This window comes from Panthera tigris, chromosome E2 (genome assembly GCF_018350195.1).
Source record: "Panthera tigris isolate Pti1 chromosome E2, P.tigris_Pti1_mat1.1, whole genome shotgun sequence".
NCBI classification, from domain to species: Eukaryota; Metazoa; Chordata; class Mammalia; order Carnivora; family Felidae; genus Panthera; species Panthera tigris.
Genome location: NC_056674.1, coordinates 20,127,334 through 20,150,171, shown reverse-complemented (window position 1 = coordinate 20,150,171; position 22,838 = coordinate 20,127,334). Strand labels below are relative to the sequence as shown.

At 43.3% G+C, this 22,838-nt stretch overlaps 3 protein-coding genes across 8 annotated transcripts in view; 1 reads left to right on the top strand and 2 right to left on the bottom strand.

The window, feature by feature from the left end:
• CEP89 (centrosomal protein 89) overlaps window positions 1–14,421 on the bottom strand; it is a 70,291-nt gene extending 55,870 nt beyond the window's left edge. For both annotated transcript variants that reach the window (XM_042968063.1, XM_007096730.3), the window contains exons 1-4: window positions 14,211–14,421; window positions 11,796–11,902; window positions 5,140–5,298; window positions 1,250–1,430 (exon numbers count right to left, since the gene is read on the bottom strand). In XM_042968063.1, coding sequence (XP_042823997.1) covers window positions 1,250–1,430; window positions 5,140–5,298; window positions 11,796–11,902; window positions 14,211–14,249 — 486 coding nt within the window. In that variant the 5' untranslated portion in view covers window positions 14,250–14,421. The remainder of the gene's footprint in view (window positions 1–1,249; window positions 1,431–5,139; window positions 5,299–11,795; window positions 11,903–14,210) is intronic.
• LOC102968825 (transcription factor BTF3 homolog 4-like) lies at window positions 9,614–10,222 on the bottom strand. Its single transcript, XM_042968068.1, has one exon. The coding sequence runs from the start codon at window positions 10,152–10,154 to the stop codon at window positions 9,678–9,680; it is 477 nt and encodes a 158-aa protein (XP_042824002.1). The 5' UTR covers window positions 10,155–10,222; the 3' UTR covers window positions 9,614–9,677.
• A 141-nt stretch (window positions 14,422–14,562) lies between the features above and the next one.
• Window positions 14,563–22,818, top strand: FAAP24 (FA core complex associated protein 24). 5 transcript variants are annotated; one of them, XM_007096733.3, is made up of 5 exons: window positions 14,563–14,650; window positions 14,988–15,106; window positions 15,221–15,360; window positions 15,546–15,698; window positions 21,618–22,818. In XM_007096733.3, exons 2-5 carry the CDS (start codon window positions 15,001–15,003, stop codon window positions 21,864–21,866), a joined length of 648 nt encoding a protein of 215 aa, XP_007096795.1. In that variant the 5' UTR covers window positions 14,563–14,650; window positions 14,988–15,000; the 3' UTR covers window positions 21,867–22,818. The 5 variants fall into 5 exon arrangements, with proteins under 5 accessions (XP_007096795.1, XP_007096794.2, XP_042824001.1 ...); XM_007096732.3 differs by having other exon boundaries at window positions 14,603–14,763; XM_042968067.1 differs by lacking the exon at window positions 15,221–15,360 and having other exon boundaries at window positions 14,610–14,763; window positions 15,551–15,698.
• The last annotated feature ends 20 nt before the right edge of the window (window positions 22,819–22,838 follow it).

Genomic DNA, 22,838 nt, shown 5'->3' with positions numbered 1-22,838 from the left:
TTGATTATTGCTAGCTGACTTGCTCTAGTCTTCAAATTTTAAATGAAAACAATTATTTCCCTATTGCCCATGGGTCCTGAAGCAGCCATGACAGATGTGCCTACAAAATAAAACATCTGTCTTGCTAAGGACACAGAAGGTTGCCTGGGTCGCTATAGTCTCTTTTCTATGGGAAACGGGGTAGCAAGCTTCACTTCCCCAAATAGTTGACTGATACAACTCTAGCTGTAACCTCAGTGCAAAATGCTGGCCTGAGAGCATGCAGACTGAGGGGCAGTGGGACCTCCCCTGGGCCTTGTGGACCCCGCAGCAGAATCTCCTCTGGGCTCAGCAGCCAGCTGCCTGCTCCGGGACTCCTTGCTGTAGAGAAACCTCCCTCTGCATGTTACAGTCTGCCTATGTTAGCAAGTGATAGTTAGTTCATGAAATGCCCACATAAGGATTCCTCCAAATGAGCTCCCTAGGGCCACTGAACATGTGATTCAGTTACAGTGGGGCACAATCCATAGAAATATAATCAATATGAATATAATCTGATGCTGCAAATCTGTATATACAGTCACTCTGAACACATGTCATAGTGACACTGAAAAAAAAAAAAGAAAAAGAAATTACAGTGCTATCTTTTGCCACGAAGGAAATGGCACCATCCAGTTCCCCAAAGTCTGGAGTTGAAACCAGAGCAGCTCGGGCAGTGGTGGAGGAACGGGGCCCTTCAACCTCTGTGCCTCAGTTCCCACTGTGTGATGGTGCCATAAATGCAATCTACTTCACTGAGGCAGTGGGGATATGTGCACCCAAGAGCTTGGAACAGAGACTCAGACACGGTAAGCGCTCAGAGAATGCCAGCTACTACAGAGACAAACGGTGATGTTCCTCTTGTCACGCATGAATTTAAAGAAAGGCTGCGACGTGCGTGGCGACACTGGAGAAGTGATTGGAAAAGTAGCTTGGGCAGGGGGGCGGGCAAGGAAAAGAGAAGGCATTGCTTTCTAGCACTGGATGGAAATCTACATTAAGAATGTGAAGATGATTATTTTTGCCTCTGGAGGACCTGTCTTTGGACGATAAAGGAAAGAGTTGGAGATTGTAGCCTAACCAGATCAAAAATGAGACTGCCCACGTTAAGAGAAACAGCCCCCAAACAAAAGCCAATACAAAAGAGAGAAAAGCAAATCCTTCCTAATCTACACAATTTACGGTAAGTTAACGTCAAGGTGCAGAAGAAATTCTGGAATGTGACAAATACCTGATTTCTGTGGGGCACGGCATACACAGCCTCCCCGAGACCTCCCTCTTCCCTGCGGGTGCCGACATCAGCCGAGTCCATGCAGCTGGACGACAGGTGTGTGTCGGAATCCTCCTCCCCGTAGCCCAGCATTTCAAAGGACGGCAAAGAAGTTCTTCTTGTCTCATTCTGCCAATTTGGTCTGTATTACAATGTTGAGAGCGAAATAAACAAGCAAGCAAGCCACTTAACGTTTCACATTGGTATATAGACACGTGTTAGATGCCCTACCTCCAAGTCCCTGCCACAAAATTATTACAACTACGGGGGCGCCTGGGTGGCTCAGTCGGTTAAGCGTCCGACTTCAGCTCAGGTCACGATCTCGCGGTCCACGAGTTCGAGCCCCGCGTCGGGCTCTGAGCTGACAGCTCAGAGCCTGGGTGGAGCCTGTTTCAATTCTGTATCTCCCTCTCTCTCTGACCCTACCCCGTCATGCTCTCTCTCTGTCTCAAAAATAAATAAACGTTAAAAAAAATTTTTTTTTTAAATTATTACAACTACATTACAAAATATACAGAAGCTAAAGGAGGAAGTCATCCACTAGTCCGTCTCTTTGGACACTCAGCATTTCTAGTTTCCTACCTAGGTTTTTATAGTTCCTATCACTGCATACATATATGATTTGCCTCACTGGCAACATGTTTTTAAAGTCAAAATGTTAAAAGGTAAGACTCACGTAGGTACACCAGTTTAGTCAGCCACTCCCTGTACTTAGGGTTTTTTTTCCCCCAACTTTCACTGTTGGTTGGTTGGTTGGTTGGTTGGTTTTTTTAGTGAGCTCTACACCCAATGTGGGGCTCGAACTCACGACCCCAAGATCTAGAGTCAGCATGCTCTACTGACTGATCCAGTCAGGCACCACCACCACCACCCCTCCACCCACCAATTTTCACTGTTATAAATAATTCTGGAATGATCATCTATGTGCAGATAATCTCTTCCGTATTTAGCATTAGTCTTATGAATCAAATAACCATATGGTAGACTGTTGAGTCAAATGGTAGGATTATTTGGTGGGTCTACAAGCTTACTGCTTAAAATCATTTGACCAATCAACTCCCCAACCTGGGACTACATTAGTAACAATTTTCCAAAACTGGCCAAAAGAAGTTAAACCTCACTGTATAAATCTGCATTTCTAACTGAAACAATACATTTCCATATAATGGTTTTATATACTTTGCTTCTAGTTTAAATATATATATAATTAATATAATTATATTATATATAAATTATATTAATTATATTACACATAATTAAATGTATATTTAATTAATACATGTTTAATTATATTATATATAATTAAATGTATATTTAATCAATATATATTTAATTATATTAACTAATTATACATATATATTATATATATATTCATATACTTTGCTTCTAGTATGTCCATTGCAATTTGAAATTGCTTTTTTATCTATAAAGATAAAATCCTGACTTTTTATTTACTGCAAATATTTTTCCTATTCTATTAACTCCATTGTGGCTATGTAAATTTTTTTTTTTTAATTTTTTTTTTCAACGTTTTTTATTTATTTTTGGGACAGAGAGAGACAGAGCATGAACGGGGGAGGGGCAGAGAGAGAGGGAGACACAGAATCGGAAACAGGCTCCAGGCTCCGAGCCATCAGCCCAGAGCCTGACGCGGGGCTCGAACTCACAGACCACGAGATCGTGACCTGGCTGAAGTCGGACGCTTAACCGACTGCGCCACCCAGGCGCCCTGTAAATTTTTTTAACATGCAGATGATTAAACAACACTTTTTTTACCTTCGAAATTATTAGTTTAGAAGTGCATAGTAGGCAGGCATCTCCTTCTGAAAGGTTTGGCAAGATTGGCATAGGATTTCGTGGTCTTATTTATGTGTGTGCGCAGATTAATCCTTTCATTTAACAGGAATTTGGGCTGTGAACTAGGCAAGGCTCGAGGCTGATTTTTTTTTTCTACCATTGCTAATCACTATACCGTCGAATCCTTTCCTTTCCCTTGCTCTGTGGGGCTGCCTTTATGACACAGTCACAGGCAAACACCAGGGCCCCCTAGGGCATCCACGTGCACTTCTCCATCATGGAACCAGCCCTGTTTTCACTAATTCAAGTACGCATGTGATGTGGTCGGGCACCTGGGTGGCTCGGTCGGTTAAGCATCCGACTCTGGACTTCGGCTCAGGTCATGATCTCATGGTTTGTGAATTTGAGCCCCAAGGAGGCCTCTGTGCTGACAGGGCAGAGCCTGCTTGGGATTCGATCTCCCTCGCTCTCTGCCCCTCCCCCACTCACTCTCTATCTCCCTCTCAAAATAAATAAAAATAAACTTAGAAAAAAATCAAGTATGATGTGGCTAATCTAGCCCTTCCCCACAGTCATATTCTTCCTTTCTGGATTTCCTCTGATGGTCTTATCTGCTTATTCTTTCTAGTGAAGCTTAGGATCATTTCCTCATCTTTAGTTCTTATTTGGCTAATTCTTACCAGGAGAAATACAGGCTACATTCAAACATCTTAAAATGAAGTTAAGATTAAAATGTAAAAACCAAAAACATAAACATGTCCTAGAAGGAAGGAAGGAAGGAAGTAAGCATTTATATAATAGGAAAGATCTTTCTAGATTTCACAATACCGCCGGAAACTACAAAGACTGATAGATCTTACTACATTAAAAATATACGATATTTGGTATGCAGAAAAACTTCCAAAAACAAAATTGAAGAAACACGACAGATAAAAGGCAAATCTGGTCATGTATCCCCAACCCCACCTCATAAGCCCTTAAAGCCCTCAGTGTCTTTCTTCCTGCGGCTCCTGGGTCGGTGGCGGGAGGGGGACACCAAACCTCAGAACAGGACCCCTAATGTATCACCAGCTTGGCCCCTGCCCACCCCTCCAGGCCATCTTGAATGACTCCCCACTTTACCCAAGTGCCCTCAGCCACAAACTTCTTCCTTCAGCTGTTCACAGGTGTTATGCTCCCTCTTCTCTGTCTTGCAAGCTCATTCCAGCCCCACACTGACCATCCCCCGCAAACCCTTGGGCCATCCCCAGGCGCTCCTTGTACCTTCCTCAGCTCTGTCCTCAACGCTCTCTGCCTCAGGAGGAACCCCCCCAGCCCTATGCTGGCTCTCATCCAGTACAAGCACCAGAGAAAATGATGCTTGAAGGTCCATAGGAGCCATAGGTACTGGCTCTCATCCAGTACAAGCACCAGAGAAAATGATGCTTGAAGGTCAAATCAGGTGCCACTGATTTGAAGGTAAAATCAGTGTGAACGCTCAGAGAGAAGACACATGAGAAGCGGTGGGTGACAACTCTCGCCATCTAGGTTGTGGCACAGAGAGAGTCCCGTGAAGGGCGAAAGGCAGCACTGAATTCACTGGCTCTGTGCATCCATGAAAACAACCAGGGCTTTCACAAGCCATAACTGAACAAGAGCCACTCTAGAGAAAATTCTGATATGATTCGAAAGCAATCAATGTTCCAGGACAGTGTCCCTCTGACACTGGTGACGAAAACCTGAGTACTGGGGCGCCTGGGTGGCTCAGTCGGTTAAGCGTCCGACTTCAGCTCAGGTCACGATCTCGCGGTCCGTGAGTTTGAGCCCCGCGTCGGGGTCTGTGCTGATGGCTCAGAGCCTGGAGCCTGTTTCAGATTCTGTGTCTCCCTCTCTCTCTGCCCCTCCCCCGTTCATGCTCTGTCTCTCTCTGTCTCAAAAATAAATAAAACGTTAACAAAAAAAAAATTAAAAAAAAAAGAAAACCTGAGTACTAAGCTCCAGTCGTAACCACACGCACACGCGAGCTGTTTCTCCTCCACCAGGAGAAAAGTGAGAGCCAGCAATATGGTCCTTACTGAAGCCTCAGCTCTGAGGTGGTGGCATAGGGCTCGATGAAACTGTCCTTGTCCACAGAGGTCGCATCACTCTCAGACAGGGATCTCTGACGAGGCTGAGGAATGGCAACGGTCCGGCCTGTCAGGCTTGTTGTGAGGATGACTGCAGCCAGGGCAGACCTAGGGACAAAAACATCCCAGTGAGAAGGTGACACCCAAACCTGCAAGCTGAAGGCTGACGACAGGACGTAAGAATGAATGAAGGTTGACCTTCTATTCTACGTTTAGTGCGTATTTACGGACCATGCGCCTGTCGTCTGTTATGTGCCATCAGACAACCTCATTCCATTATCACGCCAACAGATATTACTGTCATCTCCATTTTCTCCTAAAATATAAATGACTTGTCCAAGATTTCCTAGCTCACAGGAGATGGGTCCAGGTCTCTAATTCAGAGAATCTATACTCAGCAGTTTCCTATTAAAATGGAAGATCAGAATGGAAAAAACAAAACAAAACAAAACAAAACAGGGAGATAGAATAAGATAAAAAAGATTTCAAAAGGCATTTTAAAAATACTCGCAAATTATTCAAAACGGCAATGCTGAAAAGACAGAGTAATGGATTTACCCTCCCACTTGAGAAAGCAAAACAAAACAACAGATTTACAGTTATGTCAGCTTAATTCCTGAGAGAACTTCCAGGTCACGGCACAGGGAGGTAGAACCGAATTGGAGCCAGGCGGACCTCCTGAGTTGTGGAGACGGAGGTGAGCATCCATCCGGGAACAGCACAGCAGACAGAATTCGCAGGACGGAGTATTGGAAAGGAGAGAGCTAAACAGAGAGCTCCGGAAATCTGCAGACAGCCCCCTGAGGGTTCACAAAATATTCCTCAGTGTGGGAATATGAGGAAACTATCCAAGCCTGGGGGAAGAACCATCCACAACGATTAGAGGATCAGTGCCAGGTGCTTACGCATGGCTGGGGACAGTGCCTGTTCCCACCAGACAGATGGGAAAGAATTATTAATCTACAGGACGCTGGGTACAGTACCTGGAAAGGTCTTGCCTCAGGGAATAATTAGCCCTAGAGTGAGCACTGCTTCAGGCTGTACCTAATGAATCATAAAAACAAGACCTAGAAGATCAAATCAGTCTCCAAGTAACTTAACTGTATCCCAGAACAAAATTCCAGAAGATTTGTCGGAATACAAAAATGTCCAGCACACAACAAGGCGAAACTCAGAACAGTGTCTAATCCAGGATAACAAGGCATGCAAAGAGACAGAAAAACATGACCCTAAATGATGAGAAGAATAGAAACCCATTCAGAACTGAACACATATGTTAGAATTAGCAGAGAAGGACACAAAGACAGTTTGTTAGAACTAGATTCCATGTGTTCAAAAACCTAAGTAGAAACATGGGAGATTACTTTTATTAAGTTTATTTTTGTTGAGAGAGAGAGAGAACCAGTAGGGGAGAGGCAGAGAGAGGGGAACAGAGGAACCTGAAGTGGGCTCTGTGCTGACAGCAGAGAGTCAGATGCAGGGCTCAAACTCATGAACTGTGAGATCACGACCTCAGCTGAAGTTGGGACGCTTAACCGACTGAGCCACCCAGGTGCCCTGAAACACGGGAGATTATTAAAAAAGACTTGAATTTCATAAGCTGAAAATTACACTGGGTGAGATGGACAGCAGATTACCCACTGCAGAAGAGAAGATTAGTAAAGTTGAAAGCAAAACAAGAGAAAATATCCAAAATGAAACACAGAAAAGAGAAATTAATTTAAAAAAGAAAAGAACATCATGAGATGTGGAATTAAAAATGCTATTGTTTCATGCTTTAAGCCACTGAGTTTTGGTGTAATTTGTTACACAATAGTAGATAACGAATACAATAATGCCTTTTCATCAAATGATGCTGGAACGACTGGATATCCACATGCAAAAAAATGAACTTGAATCTGTATCTTCTACACCATATTCAAAAGTAAACTCAAATTGAATTATAGGCTTAAAGGTAAAGGCCCAAACTATAAAACTTCTAGAACAAAATATAGCAGAAAATCTTTGTGGCCTTCAGGTAGGCAAAGATTTCTTAGATATGACACTGAAATTACGATTTGTAACAGAAAAAAATTGATATGACAAACTTCATAAAAACTTAGAAACTTCTACTCTTTATTTTTTTAATGTTTATTTATTTATTTTGAGAGAGAGAAAGAGAGAGGGAGAGGGAGTGTGAGAGAGCAGGGAAGAGGCAGAGGGAGAGAGAGAATCCCAAGCAGGCTCCCCAATGTTGGTGCAGAGCCTGACATGGGACTCGATCTCACAAACCATGAGATCCTGACCTGAGCCGAAATCAAGAGTCAGACACTTAACCAACTGGCACCCCAGCCTTGTGCTCTTTGAAAGACACTGTTAAGAGAACGAAAAAACAAGCCATGTATGGGAAGAAAATATCTGCAAACCTCTTATTTGGTAAAGGACTTGCATCGAGAATATATAAAGAACTCTTGAGGGGCGCCTGGGTGGCTCAGTTGGTTGAGCGTCTGACTTCGGCTCAGGTCATGATCTCACAGCTTGTGAGTTTGAGCCCCGCATCAGGCTCTGTGCTGACAGCTCAGAGCCTGGAGCCTACTTCCGATTCTGTGTCTCCCTCTCTCTCTGCCCCTCCCCTACACGTGCTCTGTCTCTCTCTGCCTCTCAAAAATAAAGGAAACTAATAAAAAAAAAAAAATTTAAAGAACTCTTGAAGCACAGTAAGAGGAAAACAAACAACCCAGTTTTTAATAGTGGGCACAAGAGGTGAACAGAAGCTCCACCAGAGAAGATATACAAATGACAAATGCACATGAAAAGATGCTCAACAACCTTGATTATCAAAGAAATACAAAAAAAAAAAAAACCAACAAAAAAAACCCCAAAAAAACAAAAAAACAAAAAACCCCACCACAATTGGATACTACTACACACCCATTAGAATGTCCAAAATTTAAAAGATTGGCCAAGACAATCCCTCATGTTCTTCCTTTCCAACCCAGGCCTGGCAGAATGGGTCCCACAAAGGGGGCTGGTGAGAAGGGCCACTCTGCATCCAGGAGGCAGCGACTGGAGATCACCCCACCAACATTCACCAGTGCATCTGTGGAGTGAGCTTCAAGAGATATGCCCCCTTGGACAGAAAGATCCAGACAATTGCAAAGAGGGCGTTGGGAACTTCAGATGTGCGCATGGACTCCAGGCACAACAGAGCTGCCCGGGCCAAGGAATAAGAAGAAATGGCCCATTCCAGATCAGTATACGGCCATCCGGAAAGCATAAGGACGCAGATTCACCAAACAAACAAGCTCTATACATTGTTATCTGTGTACTTTTCACCACTTTCAAAATCCTGTAAACAGGCAATACGAGTTAGAACCAATGTCAAGTAAATGTATAAAACCACACACACACACACACACACACACACACACACACACACACACACACACGACTGACCATATAAGTGCTGGTGAGGATGTGAAGCAACTGGAACTCATACAATACTGGTCAGAACACAAATTAAATAAAAACTTTGGAAGATACAGTGACAGTTACTTAATAAATATATACCTAGTACATGACCCACCTCTTCTACTCCTGGGTATTTATCCGAGAAAAATGAAAGCATATGTGGGAAACCAAAGATTTGTGCACCAATGTTCACAGCACCTTTATTTCTACAATAATAAAACCCTAAAACAACTCAAATATCCCTCCACAGGCGAATGGAGAAACAAACTGTGACACATTGATCATTCATGTCATGGAACACTATTCAGCAATGAAAAGCGTGGATCGCTGATTTTCACGACAATATGGGTGAATCTCAAAATAATCATGCTGAATCAAAGAAGCTGGCATGATTATCTTGTGTAATTCCATGTACATAGAATTCTAGAAAATGCAGACTAACCTCATGTGACAGAAAGCAGAGCAGTGGCTGCCTGGGCTCAGGGGTAAGGGTAGATTGGGCAGAGGCAGGGGATGTGAGAGAGGAGGACAAGGAGGGAGGAATCACAAAGGGGCATGAGGGAACCTTAGGGGACCATGGATATATTTATTATCTTGATTGCAATGATGGTTTGTTTTTTTTTTCAAATGTAAAGATTTGTTTTATTTCTACTGGGGGAAGAAGGAGGATAAATAGAACTGTTTTCCAATTTGCTCTCCACTGTATACACACATACCCACACGCATACATACACATACACACACCAAAAATACTCCAACAAAAAACAAAACAAAAAACTGAGAATCAAACACCAAAACACCCTCAAACTGCACCAATACTTCGTATTTTGACCAAAAGAATAGATCCTGGGAGGAAGTGCAAAATGCAAAATCAAATGACCGAAAAATGCTGAACAAACAGCATTATTAATATACAAAATATTTATATTACTAAACTAGTAACTATTGATGTTCTCCACATCTGTAAAACTTTGGAACCACATAGCTGATTTGTTAAATCTAGTCCATGCCAGCTTCCAAACACCAGAAAAAATGTTTTAGTTAGCTTCATTCTTTGATGCCTCATCAAAATTTTCTACGAGATCTGGAACATCATCATCCTCCTCATCAATGTCTTCTGGTTTTGGTGCTTTGCTATCCAACACTTGCCGAGGGACCTGTTCAGCTAACTTCCTAAGACTTGTTAAGCTGTCAGCACCAAGCTGACTTAATATTCCAGGAAGCATTTCTGTGATTGGTTTGGCTTCTGCATGACCAGTAATTGCAAAGGTGTTAGCAGAAAGGGAAGCTTGGACTTTGGGATTGTTGAAATGAATAACTGTCCCATCGTCTTTAATCATGTTCACCTCTTCAATACCAGCTATATTATTCACAGCCAGTTTTTTTAGAGAACTCTGAAGTTTTTTGTCATCAGCTGTAGCTGTTCTATGTACCACCTTCTTCTTTCTGCGAGCTGTACCCTTGCCCCCTATCTGGACCTGAGCCTGAAGTTTGGCTAACTTTTCTTGATTCATGCTGTTGGTAAATCTGAAGCCGGGAGGGTCCTCCAACAACAGCACGCGGCGAGAGCAAGATGGCTGCCTCCTGCAATGATGGTTTTGTGCGTGTAAACATGTCATATGTGTACCGTTTATTAAATGTTCATTACACCTCAATAAAACCGATTTAATAACGATCAAAGACTGTTTAAGGCAAAAATAGTAATAATATATTGCGGGGCTTGTAACACATAGATTTAAAATGTATCACTGGGGTGCCTGGGTGGTGGCTCAGTAGGTTAAGTGTCCAACTCTTGATTTCGGCTCAGGTCATGATCTTGCAGTTCGGTGAGTCTGAGCCCCGCACTGGGCTCCGTGCTGACGGCGCTTGGGATTCTCTCTCCCTCTCTCTCTGTCCCTCTCCTGCCCCTCGCCCCCAAAATAAATAAACTTAAAAAAATTTAAAAAACTTAAAAAAAACTTAAAAAAAATTAAAATGTATGACATAAATAAACTTAAAAAAATTAAAAAAACTTTAAAAAAACTTAAAAAAAACTTAAAAAAAATTAAAATGTATGACAACAGTAACAACTGCTTACTTCACTGTAACACTACGCGTGAAGCACAGTAACACCTAAGTTTAATCTGAACGCCATTCTTTAATTTTTAAAAAATGTAGACATATGCCAAATGTGCCAAAGCCTCGTTGAGGATGGAATGAAATAATGCTTTTGAAGCACTTGCAACGGTCCTCGGCAAGAGTAAACACTAATAAATGGCTGCTCGTGTTAACAACATGGTACTTAAGGAAGAAACAAACACTAAAAATATTTCAAAGTGTTTTTTCTCACCAGGCATACAATATTCTAGTTCCAAGGAACACTCAAACAAAGGTTCTCACTGCCGATTCACTGGAAAGCCAAGCCATGTATTCACGTTTTTTAGGGACAAAAAATAGTCTAAAATTCTCCTGTGTCTAAACCCTTAGAAGGCACAGGCAGGGGTCTTAGGTATAAAAGAAAATCAGTTCTCTGGTGTTAGAAGCACTGGAAATGGGGGAATCCTAGGCTCTGGAGAGTGAACACATTTCTCCTTCTTTCCCCAAAATCAGCTCTTTTATTTATTTTTTTAATGTTCATTTATTTATTTTGAGACAGAGAGAGTACACGAGCGGAGGAGGGACAGAGAGAGAAAGAGAATATCCCAAGCAGGCTCCATGTTATCAGTGCAGAGCCCAATGAGGGCTCGAACTCATGAACTGTGAGATCACGACCTGAGCCAAAACCAAGAGCCGGATGCTTAACAGACTGAGCCACCCAGGTGCCCCCAAAATCAGTTCTTTTAAAAGGCAAACTTGTGCTTCAAAAGAATAATTACGTGCATAATTCAAATTCCTTTCAGCATCCTATGAACTTGGGCTTTAAAGCTTTATATTTGGAAAAATACTAATTGCATTCAATTATGAAATGTCCGAACTCCACGCACTTGAAAAGGATAGACCATCATCCCACAGAAACCATGTTAAGTGCTTCATTATGGAACCATGATAAACACTTTGAAGGACATGAATCTAATGGCCCTACTTGTGATTTTCTTACCAGTTTCAACAGTTCCAGGACCTACCACTTGGCAGCTGAGCACAAGAGTGACCTCAATGCCTGCTCACCTGAGACTCACCTTGGTCTCTCTGGAGAAGGGTTGGGACTGCGGGGAGGAGGTGTGCGGGGCACAGCTGGCTTCGGTGCGATGCTGGCTGCAGGTAGGAGGCCATGGATGATGTGTTTCTGCACAAATGAAACCTGGCTGGGTCACTGGTGTATGGGATCTCCCGGGTCCCGTCACCACCCCTCCTTGGGCCTAAGAGAAGACACCTGCACTGGCCACCCAGGGATCAAATCCCACCAGGAACCCACCTGGCCAGGTAAGCATGCCCACCCAGAGAATATACTGCAGCTGCCCATTGTGGGGGTCCTCTTGTCTTTCCCTTCTCAGAGGGGCCTCCCTGACAATCCCTCAGAATCACTCTCTAAAACTCCACTTGTCTCACAGCATGACCCCTGATGACTCTAGTCCCTCACTTACTGCCCCCCGCAGAATGGAAGCTTCTTGAGAGCAGGCAATCTTCTTGTCTTTATCAACCCTGGAACTCAAGCACTTCCCTCCTTACTCAACATCTGGTAGAAGCTTAAGAGAGATTTTAGTTTATCTCAAAGATGCAGAATAATTGGGGGCACCTGGGTGGCTCAATCGGTTAAGCATCCGACTTTGACTCAGGTCACAATCTCACCATTCATGGGTTCGAGCCCCACATCAGGCTCTGTGCTGACAGCTCAGAGCCTGGAGCCTGCTTCAGATTCTGTGTCTCCCTCTCTCTCTGCCCCTCCCCTGCTCATGTTCTGTCTCTCTCTCTCTCTCCCTCAAAAATAAATATAAAATAAAAAAAATTTTTTTAAAAGATGCAGAATAATGAAAACTAGTTCCTATGCACAATGAAAATCAGAGAATCTGGCTTTAGACAACTGGCAATTATTCAAAAGGTTTTTTTTTTTTTTAGGTTTATTTATTTATTTTGAGACAGAGAGAGACAGTGCCAGTGGGGTAGGGGCAGAGAGACAGGAGAGAGAGAGAATCCCAAGCACTGGCAGTGCAGAGCCCGATGTGGGGCTTGAACTCAGGAACCATGAGATCATGACCTGAGCCGAAATCAGAGTTGGACACTTAACCAACTGAGCCACCAAGGCACCCCCAGAAGTTTCTGAGTATAACCCAGTCTTCACTTTCTAGGCACTAGTCATTCATTCACACCTACTAGAGGTGAAACACCAGGACTGCAATGAAGAAAACTTGTCTTCATCCTCAAGGTAATAGAGTATAGAGGGAAGGCACCCAAGTACTTATTATGTAACAGAGAATTATGGGAAGTGCCAAGGGAAAGGTAAAGACAAATTTGGTGCTGCGGCGGCACAGGGAGGGAAGGGCTCCTTCAGGTCTGGAGGTCAGCAAGGGGACCTCTTCCCATTGGAGAAAATCACAGAGGCATTTAGATTGGGTCATTAAAGATGGCCGTTGCTCTCACATATGGGAAATGAGATGGAAAAGTATTCTAGGAATAGGGAACAGCATGAACAATGGAAAGAAGCAAGACATTAGTGGCTGTGTTCTAGAAATAACAAATAATCCAGTTTGCTGGAATACAGCAAATGCAGAAGCCTCTGAGAAGGGGAGGCTAGAAGAATGGGCTGGTAGTAAGAGTGGGGATTGTTCCCACTTAAGAGTTTTTATATGTGACTAAGGAGAACCTGTGCCCTAGCGAGGAGCACCCACTGAAATTGGTCCCTTGAAAGACTAATCAGGCAGTGGTAGGCATGAAATTGGGAGTATGAGCCTACACTGACAGAGTGATCAGTTTTGGAGGGAAGCATTCCAGGCAGAAGGAACAGCAAAGGCAAAGGCCTGAAGGAACAGAAGAAATGGCTGGAGCGTGCGGGGGGCGGGGGGGACGAGGGGGGACGAGGGGGGACGGGGGGACGAGGGTGGGGGGGAGAGCGGCGGGAAGGATGAGGAGCAATGGGTTTTAAGGAGGGCAGTTAGCACGATCAGATGTCCGTTTTAAAAGAACGCCTCTGGCTGCCTGGTGGAGAACAGACCTAGATGAAGAGCAAGACTGGAAACAGAGAAATAGCGAGGAGCTGCTGCAGCGGTCCAGATAAATGCTGGAAACCGGGGTGGAGGCGGAAACAGCAGCCAGAAGATATGTTTGGTGGGTGGAATCTATGGAACTTGGCTGATGGGTGCGCGCGGTGGGGAGTGGAGGGAGGAATCTTAAGAACGACTTCCCATTGGGGGATTTTCAGTAGTAGAGTAGGTCTGTGCCGGCAGGAGTGCTCCCAGACACCGGAGCAAAAGTTGCAAGGGAGACAAGGCGACTCCGGTCTGACTGAGGCCGACCCTGGGATAGAGGATGCTTTCGAATACAAAAAATCAGGGCTTCTCGAAAGGAAAACCATTTCCTTTAGTGCTGCTACCTGGCTTCAACCTCAGGCCAATCCCAAGCCGTTCCCTCTTAACTCCAAGCTCCCGGGGTCTACTTACAAACTGGCTCTTGCGGCCTCTGCGAAACCCCAGGAGCATCCTTGCTGCGGGGAGGGGCCGGACCAGGGCTGGATGGACGTGCGGAAACCTTCACAAGCGAGGGCCGCTCCCTAGAGCTTGTGCCCCTCCCGCGGGCCTAGCCTCAGACGCTATTTCTACGCAATGCACTTTGCAACAACGTCATCCTCCATTGGCTTTGCTTTCTCTTCGACCAATCATAGCCAAGGTTACTCCGCACCCGTCGCTCTTGGCAACCAGTCGTCCCCGTTCAAATGCTCTCGGGGTGGAAACAGTGCATAGTCCGTTCTCTTATTGGTCGGATCAGATGTCAATCTTTGATGCCATAGCTTATCCGACGCCGTGGGAGGCGGAGGGCGGGCAGGATGAAAAACTGGTCCACTTGCCGAAGGGAACCCGGAAGTGGGGCGCGGCAAGTAAAGGTGCCGGACCCTCTAGCTGTGGTTGAGGTGGGGTCTAGCTGGGCTCGGCCCCCGCCCAGGACCGGACTAAGGCGCCACCACCCAGACGGAGCGGGGGTATCAGGACCCAGCAGGTGACGGGACTGAGGGAGGCGGCTACCAAGACAGGAATCTCCTGGGTTTTAGATTTTGGGAAATAAGCCAGTCTTTTAAAGAACAGTGCAGATGGGCTCCTGCCAAAGAGGTCCCGGCTTTCAGTGGAACGTGGGGCCGTGTGCAGGAAAGCCAGCTCAAATTCTGTCTTCTGTTTTTTGTTTTTTTTTTTTTTTTTTTTTTTTTTTTGTTTTTTTTTTATCAGATCGAGACAGCCGATGGCTAGGAACGCGCCTGAGGGCACAGGTCCCATGCACGTGCCTTTTGGGCATATTGTGGCCAACACGAAATGGCGCGGATCGAAGCTCCTGCAGGGGATGCAAGGTCGGTGGGCTGCCCTGTGCAAAAGCCCTCTTCTAAACTTTTTAAAAACGTCCTACCTACTGTCGCCTTTCGCCCAGCGCTCACGGAAGTCATTTTTCTTGTCTGTGTTCTAAGGGAAAATTAAAATCGTTTTTGAGGATGGCCTGACACCGGTAGATTTTTACGTGTCAAGCAGATCTTGCATTCTTTATGTCACCGAAGCTGATTTGGTGGCAGGAAATGGCTACAGAAAGAGGCTTGTTCAGGTTAGAAACGTAAGTACTGAATGGAAGAAGCTGAAATTGAAAATTGACTTCCACCTGCCTCCCCCGCCCCCCTCCTTTGGAATAACTTCTATAAAACCATTGGCCATTCCAAGCACTCTTGGACTGGTAGTTTTCTTAAACCCCGAAGGTAGTTTTGTTACACAGGGGTTTATTTTTTTTTTCTTCCTCTGAAGTCCAGTAATCTTCAAGGGATCGTGATAGTTGAAAAAACGCAGATGAGTGAACAGTACTTCTCGGCCATACAGAAGTTTACTGTGCTGGACCTTGGGATGGTGTTGCTTCCAGTGACCAGCCAGATGGAAGCGTCCTGCCTTATTATCCAGTTAGTAAGTACTGATTCCCACTCCTCTGCAGGAACGCTGCCTTACAGACTATCACCTGACCTTCCTGGATCTTTTACTCTAGGTGCCGCACTTGTTATGGTTGCCATCCATCAATCCAGTCTAAAGGAATCCTTATTCACCCTTGGTCAACTGCAGCCAGAAGCACATGATCTTTTTTTTTTTTTTTTTCAGCCTGGTTCTCCATTGTCCTCACTGATTATTCAGCTTGGCTGTACTATTTCGACTTGGCTGTACTTTAGAATTTCCTGGGAAGCTTTTAATGTTTATTTATTTTTTGAGAGACAGAATCCAAAGCGGACTCTGTGCTGACTGCAGAGAGCCCTATGCAGGGCTTGAACTCACAAACTGTGAGATCATGACCTGAGCCGAAGTCCCACGCATAACCGAGCCACCCAGGCGCCCAAGAATTTCCTGGGAAACTTAAAAAAAATTTTTTTTAACATTTATTTATTTTTGATAGTGCACAAGCAGGGGAAGGGCAGAGAGAGAGATGGAGACACTGCAGGCTCCCAGCTTTTGGCAGACAGCATGATGGGTGTGCTCAACCCATGAACGTGAGATCATGACCTAAGCCAAAGTCAGACATTTAACCAACTGAAAGGTTGGTTCTGGGAAAGTTTTTAAAAACAGTGATACATGAGCCTTACTTCAGACCAATTAAAAATCAGAATGTCAGGGTGGGTCCTGAGCATCAATTTTTGTTGTGTCGTTGATTTTAAATTTCCCTTTTGATGTGTAGCCAGGGTTGAGAACCGAATTGAAATAATGTAGGCAGCCCCGTGTAGTTCACAGAGCCCTCTTCCATCTGTGCCACATGCCCTCCTTCATTGTTCTTCCCTTGATGGGATGCTATTGTCTGCCTTCCTGTATCCATTGCTAACTGAAGACTGGGTTTCTTCTTTGACAGACAAGATTTCTCCCGGTCCTGTATCAAGCAGGTCCAGTTTAGGTTTAATTTAATCCCATACACCTGAATCGTTTATTAGTGAACGATAGGAAGATGTTTGAGCTCCTCAAGAGTATGTTTTCGGGGCGCCTGGGTGGCTCAGTCGGTTAAGCCTCCGACTTCAGCTCAGGTCACGATCTCACGGTCTGTGAGTTCGAGCCCCGCGTCGGGCTCTGGGCTGATGGCTCAGAGCCTGGAGCCTGCTTCCGATTCTGTGTTTCCCTCTCTCTCTGCCCCTCCCCCATTCATGCTCTGTCTCTCTCTGTCTCAAAAATAAATAAATGTTAAAAAAAAAAAAAATTAAAAAAAAGAGTATGTTTTCATTGCTTTATCCTAAGCATTCTGAAAGTTTAAGTTTTTTAATTTAATTTTTTTTTAAATTTACATCCAAATTAGCATATAGTGCAACAATGATTTCAGGAGTAGTTTCCTTAATGCGCCTTACCCATTTAGTTCATCCCCCCTCCCACAACCCCTCCAGGAACCCTCTGTTTGTTCTCCGTATTTAAGTCTCTTATGTTTTGTCCCCTTCCCTGTTTTTATATTACTTTTGTTTCCCTTCCCTTATGTTCATCTGTTTGGTCTCTTAAAGTCCTCCTATGAGTGAAGTCATATATTTGTCTTTCTCTGACTAATTTCGCTTAGCATAATACCCTCCAGTTCCATCCACGTAGTTGCAAATGGCAAGATTTCATTCTTTTTGATTGCCAAGTAATACTCCTGTGTGTGTGTGTGTGTGTGTGTGTGTGTGTGTGTTTACACACCTTCTTTATCCATTCATCCATTGATGGACATTTGGGCTCTTTCCATACTTTGGCTATTGTTGATAGTGCTGCTCTAAACATGGGGGTGCATGTGTCCCTTCGAAACAGCACACCTGTATCCCGTGGATAAATACCTAGTAGTGCAATTGCTGGGTCATAGGGTAGTTCTATTTTTAGTTTTTTGAGGAACGTCCATACTGTTTTCCAGAGTGGCTGCACCAACAACATCTCTTGTTGCCGAGTTGTTAATGTTAGCCATTCTGACTGCTGTGAGGTGGTATCTCATTGTGGTTCTGATTCGTATTTCCCTGATGATGTGTGATGTGGAGCATTTTTTCATGTGTCGGTTGGCCATCTGGATGTCTTCTTTGGAGAAGTGTCTATTCATGTCTTTTGCCCATTTCTTCACTGGGTTATTTGTTTTTTGGGTGTTGAGTTTGATAAGTTCTTTATAGATTTTGGATACTAACCCTTTATCTGATATGTCATTTGCAAGTATCTTCTCCCATTCTTTCGGTTGCCTTTTAGTTTTGCTGATTGTTTCCTTTGCTGTGCGGAAACTTTTTATTTTGATGAGGTCCCAGTAGTTCATTTTTGCTTTTGTTTCCCTTGCCTCTGGAGACGTGTTGAGTAAGAAGTTGCAGCGGCCAAGATCAAAGAGGTTTTTGCCTGCTTTCTCCTCAAGGATTTTGATGGCTTCCTGTCTTACATTGAGGTCTTTCATCCATTTGAGTTTATTTTTGTGTATGGTGTAAGAAAGTGGTCCAGGTTCATTCTTCTGCATGTCGCTGTCCAGTTTTCCCAGCACCACTTGCTGAAGAGACAAAATGGAATAAAGACAGCTTTATTCCATTGGATATTCCATTGGATATTCTGCCTTGTCAAAGATTAGGTGGCCATATGGTTGTGGGTCCATATCAGGGTTCACTATTCTGTTCCATTGATCCAAGTGTCTGTTCTTGTGCCAGTACCATACTGTCTTGATGATTACAGCTTTGTAGTATAGCTTGAAGTCCAGGATTGTGATGCCTCCTACTTTGGTTTTCTTTTTCAAGATTGCTTTGGCTATTCGGGGTCTTTTCTGGTTCTATACAAATTTTAGGATTGTTTGTTCTAGCTCTGTGAAGAATGCTGGTGTTATTTTGATAGGGATTGATTGCACTGAATATGTAGATTGCTTTGGGTAGTATCGACATTTTAACAATATTTATTCTTCCTATCCAGGAGCATGGAATCTTTTTCCATTTTTTTGTGTCTTGTTCAGTTTCTTTCATAAGCTTTCTATAGTTTTCAGTGTATAGATTTTTCACCTCTTTGGTTACATTTATTCCTAGGTATTTTATGTTTTTGGTGCAATTGTAAATGGGATCGATTCCTTGATTTCTCTTTCTGTTGCTTCATTGTTGGTGAATAGGAATGCAACTGATTTCTGTGCATTGATTTTATATATCCTGCAACTTTGCTGAATTCATGAATCCGTTCTAGCAGTTTTTTGGTGGGAAATTTTGGGTTTTCCATATAGAGTATCATGTCATCTGTGAAGAGTGAAAGTTTGACCTCGTCCTGGCTGATTTGGATGCCTTTTATTTCTTTGTGTTGTCTGATTGCAGGACTTCCAATACTATGTTGAATAACAGTGGCAAGAATGGACATCCCTGTCTTGTTCCTGACCTCAGGGGGAAAGTTCTCAGTTTTTCCCTATTGAGGATGATATTAGCATTGGGTCGTTCATATATGAACTCAATATGATCTTTCTATCCCTGCTTTCTTGAGGGTTTTTATCAACAAAGGATGCTGTATTTTGTCAAATGCTTTCTTTGCATCTATTGAGAGGATCATATGGTTCTTGTCCTTTCTTTTACTGATGTGATGAATCATGTGACTTGTTTTGCAGATACTGAACCAGCCCTGCATCCCAGGTATAAATCCCAGTTGGTCATGGTGAATGTTTTTAATGTATTGTTGGATCCAGTTGGCTAATATCTTGTTGAGGATTTTTGCATCCATGTTCATCAGGGAAATTGGTCTGTAGTTCTTTTTAGTGGGGTCTCAGTCTGGTTTTGGAATCAAGGTAATGCTGGCCTCATAGAAAGAGTTTGGAAGTTTTCCTTCCATTTCTATTTTTTGGAACAGCTTCAAGAGAATAAGTGTTAACTCTTTCTTAAATGTTTGGTAGAATTCCCCTGGGAAGCCATCTGGCCCTAGACTCTTGTTTTTTGGGAGATTTTTGATTACTAATTCAATTTCTTTCCTGGTTATGGGTCTGTTCAAATTTTCTATTTCTTCCTGTTTCAGTTTTGGTAGTGTATATGTCTCTAGGAATTTGTCCATTTCTTCCAGATTGCCCATTTTATTGGCATATAATTGCTCATAATATTCTCTTATTGTTATTATTTCTGCTGTGTTGGTTGTGATCTCTCCTCTTTCATTCTTGATTTTATTTGGGTCCTTTCCTTTTTCTTTTTGATCAAACTGGCTAGTGGTTTATCAATTTTGTTAATTCTTTCAGAGAACCAGCTTCTGGTTTCACTGATCTGTTTTACTGTTTTTTTGGTTTTGATAGCATTAATTTCTGCTCTAACCTTTATTATTTCCTGTTTTCTGCTGGTTTTGGGTTTTATTTGCTGTTCTTTTTCCAGTTCTTTAAGGCATAAGGTTAGGTTGTATATCTGAGATCTTTCTTCCTTCTTTAGGAAGGCCTGGATTGCTATATACTTTCCTAGTATGACCGCCTTTCCTGCATCCCAGAGGTTTTGGGTTGTGGTGTTATCATTTTCACTGGCTTCCATGAACTTTTTAATTTCCTCTTTAACTTCTTGGTTGGCCCATTCATTCTTTAGTAGGATGTTCTTTAGTCTCCAGTATTTGTTACCTTTCCAAATTTTTTCTTGTGGTTGATTTCAAGTTTCATAGCGTTGTGGTCTGAAAATATGCACGGTATGATCTCGATCTTTTTGTACTTGCTGAGGGCCGATTTGTGTCCCAGTATATGTGGTCTATTCTGGAGAACGTTCCATGTGCACTGGAGAAGAATATATATTCTGCTGCTTTAGGATGAAATGTTCTGAATATATCTGTTAAGTCCATCTGGTCCAGTGTGTCACTCAAAGCCATTGGTTCCTTGTTGATTTTTTGATTAGATGATCTGTCCATTGCTGTGAGTTGGGTGTTGAAGTCTCCTACCATTATGGTATTACTATCGATGAGTTTTGTTATGTTTGTGATTAATTGATTTATATATTTGGGTGCTTCTACATTTGGTGCATAAATGTTTACAATTGTTAGGTTTTCTTGGTGGATAGACCCCTTAATTATGATATAATGCCCTTCTTCATCACTTGATACAGTCTTTATGTGAAAGTCTAGATTGTCTTGATAGAAGTATGGCTACTCTGGCTTTCTTTTGTTGACCATTAGCATGATAGATAGTTCTCCATCCCCTTACTTTTAATCTGAAGATGTCTTTAGGTCTAAAGTGGGTCTCTTGTAAACAGCAGGGATGGATCTTGTTTTCTTATGCATTCTGTTACCCTATGTCTTGATTGGAGCATTGAGTCCATTGATGTTTAGAGTGAGTGCTGCTGAATTCTGTGGTTCAGGTTGTGCAGATTGTTCTGTTAATCCTCAGATCAGTTTTCTAGGTGTGCAGGATGGTTTAGTGTTGGTCTAGCTGTATTTCATGGACGCAAGACACACAAAAAACTTCCCATGCTGTTCTGCCATTTTGGCTCCTCCCCCTGAAAGTCTAAATTTTAATAAATTTTTATCTCTTACTCCTTTGTGTACTCAATATGGTTTATTTTTCAGTAATTTTTCTGGGGCGCCTGGGTCGCTCAGTCGGTTAAGTATCAGACTCGATTTCAGCTCAGGTCATGATCTCATGGTTCATGAGTTCAAGCCCCGTGTCAAGCTTTGTGCTGGCAGTGTGGACCCTGCTTGGGATTCTCTCTCCCCTACTCTTGTTGTCCCCTCCTCTGCTTGTGTTCTTTCTCTCTCAAAAAAAAAAAAATTTGCAAAAATAATAATTTTTTATGTCTGAAAAATTAGATTTGTGGTATATGAAAACATTTGTAGTGGTAAGTCAAACTGAACCAAATGGAAAAAAAGTAAAACTAAATTTCTATCAACCTTTAAGAGAACTGCCAGTCCTCTAGAGGGTGCTCACATGCTTTTCCTTTACTTTCTGATTAGGTTCAAGAACAAACCAAAGAGCCCAGTAAGAACCCTTTCCTCAGTAAGAAACGGACTCTGATGCCTGAGCTATCCCTCCTTCGAACTGTGCAGCAGATCCCAGGAGTTGGAAAAGTTAAAGCCCCTCTTCTGCTTCAGAAGTTCCCAAGTATCCAGCAACTCAGTAATGCTTCCATCAGAGAACTGGAGCCAGTGGTTGGACAGGCAGTGGCACAGCACATTCATGCCTTCTTCACACAGCCCAGGTGACGGCTCTTCCCGCAGCCAGGAGCTACAGCATCTTGTTTTCTTTGCATATTTAAAAATTGAGAACAAAGAAATCTCCTTTCACTGCAACTAATGAAAGATGAGGTGAGGCCTGAATGGAAGCTGCCAGTTGCCCTGCCCTGTTCTCTGGGTTCAGGCGTTTAAGAGAGTGGAGTTAGTGGGCTCTAGGTAGCCCGGCTCTCATCCTGCTAGTGAAAGACGGCCCATTGGGGGGCACCTGGCTGGCTCACGGGTAGAGCATGCTAATCCTGATCTCAGGGTTGTGAGTTCGAGTCCCACGTTGGATGTAGAGAGTACTTAAAAATAAAGTCTTTAAAAAAGAGAGAGAGAGAGCCCATGGGGATCTTCCTAAAAGAGTTTAAATTGGGACTCTCAAATTCAGCAAAAAGCCAGCCTGGGCAGATTTTAACATATGACCTTGACCTTGTCTAGCATGGAAAAGTCTAATCAAGTTTCAGAAGGTAGAAGTGACCTTCTAAAGGAAACAAAGCTACAATGAAGCACTATGCTGTGTACCATAAGCCTCTTGTTCCTGGTGACAGGCCCAGTGTTCTTCCAGTCTAGTCTTAATATCACTATGTTTTGAGGGTGCTGCCAGTGTAAACAAACAGTTGTACTGCCTTTTTTTTCCTTCCTTTCCCCTCCCTCCCACCCTCCTTCCCCCTTCCTGGTAGCCACAGTTTGTTTATAGCCACGGAGCATGCCTTCTGAACACAGCCTGGAGTTTGGAAGTCCCTTTTAAAGATAAAAAGCCAGTGTGTATGAGAGGGGTAAAGAATGTGTTTGCAAATGTATAGCCCAACAGTGGGAAGATAGGAAATGGAAAATGGCAGGGGCAGGTGCATCCAGAGAGGAGAGCTAGTGGTGGGGATCAAAAGGTACAATCAGCCACTCAAAAAATAAATGCAATTAAAGATGCACATATGTTTTCAAAGATGCTGAGATAACCTGAAA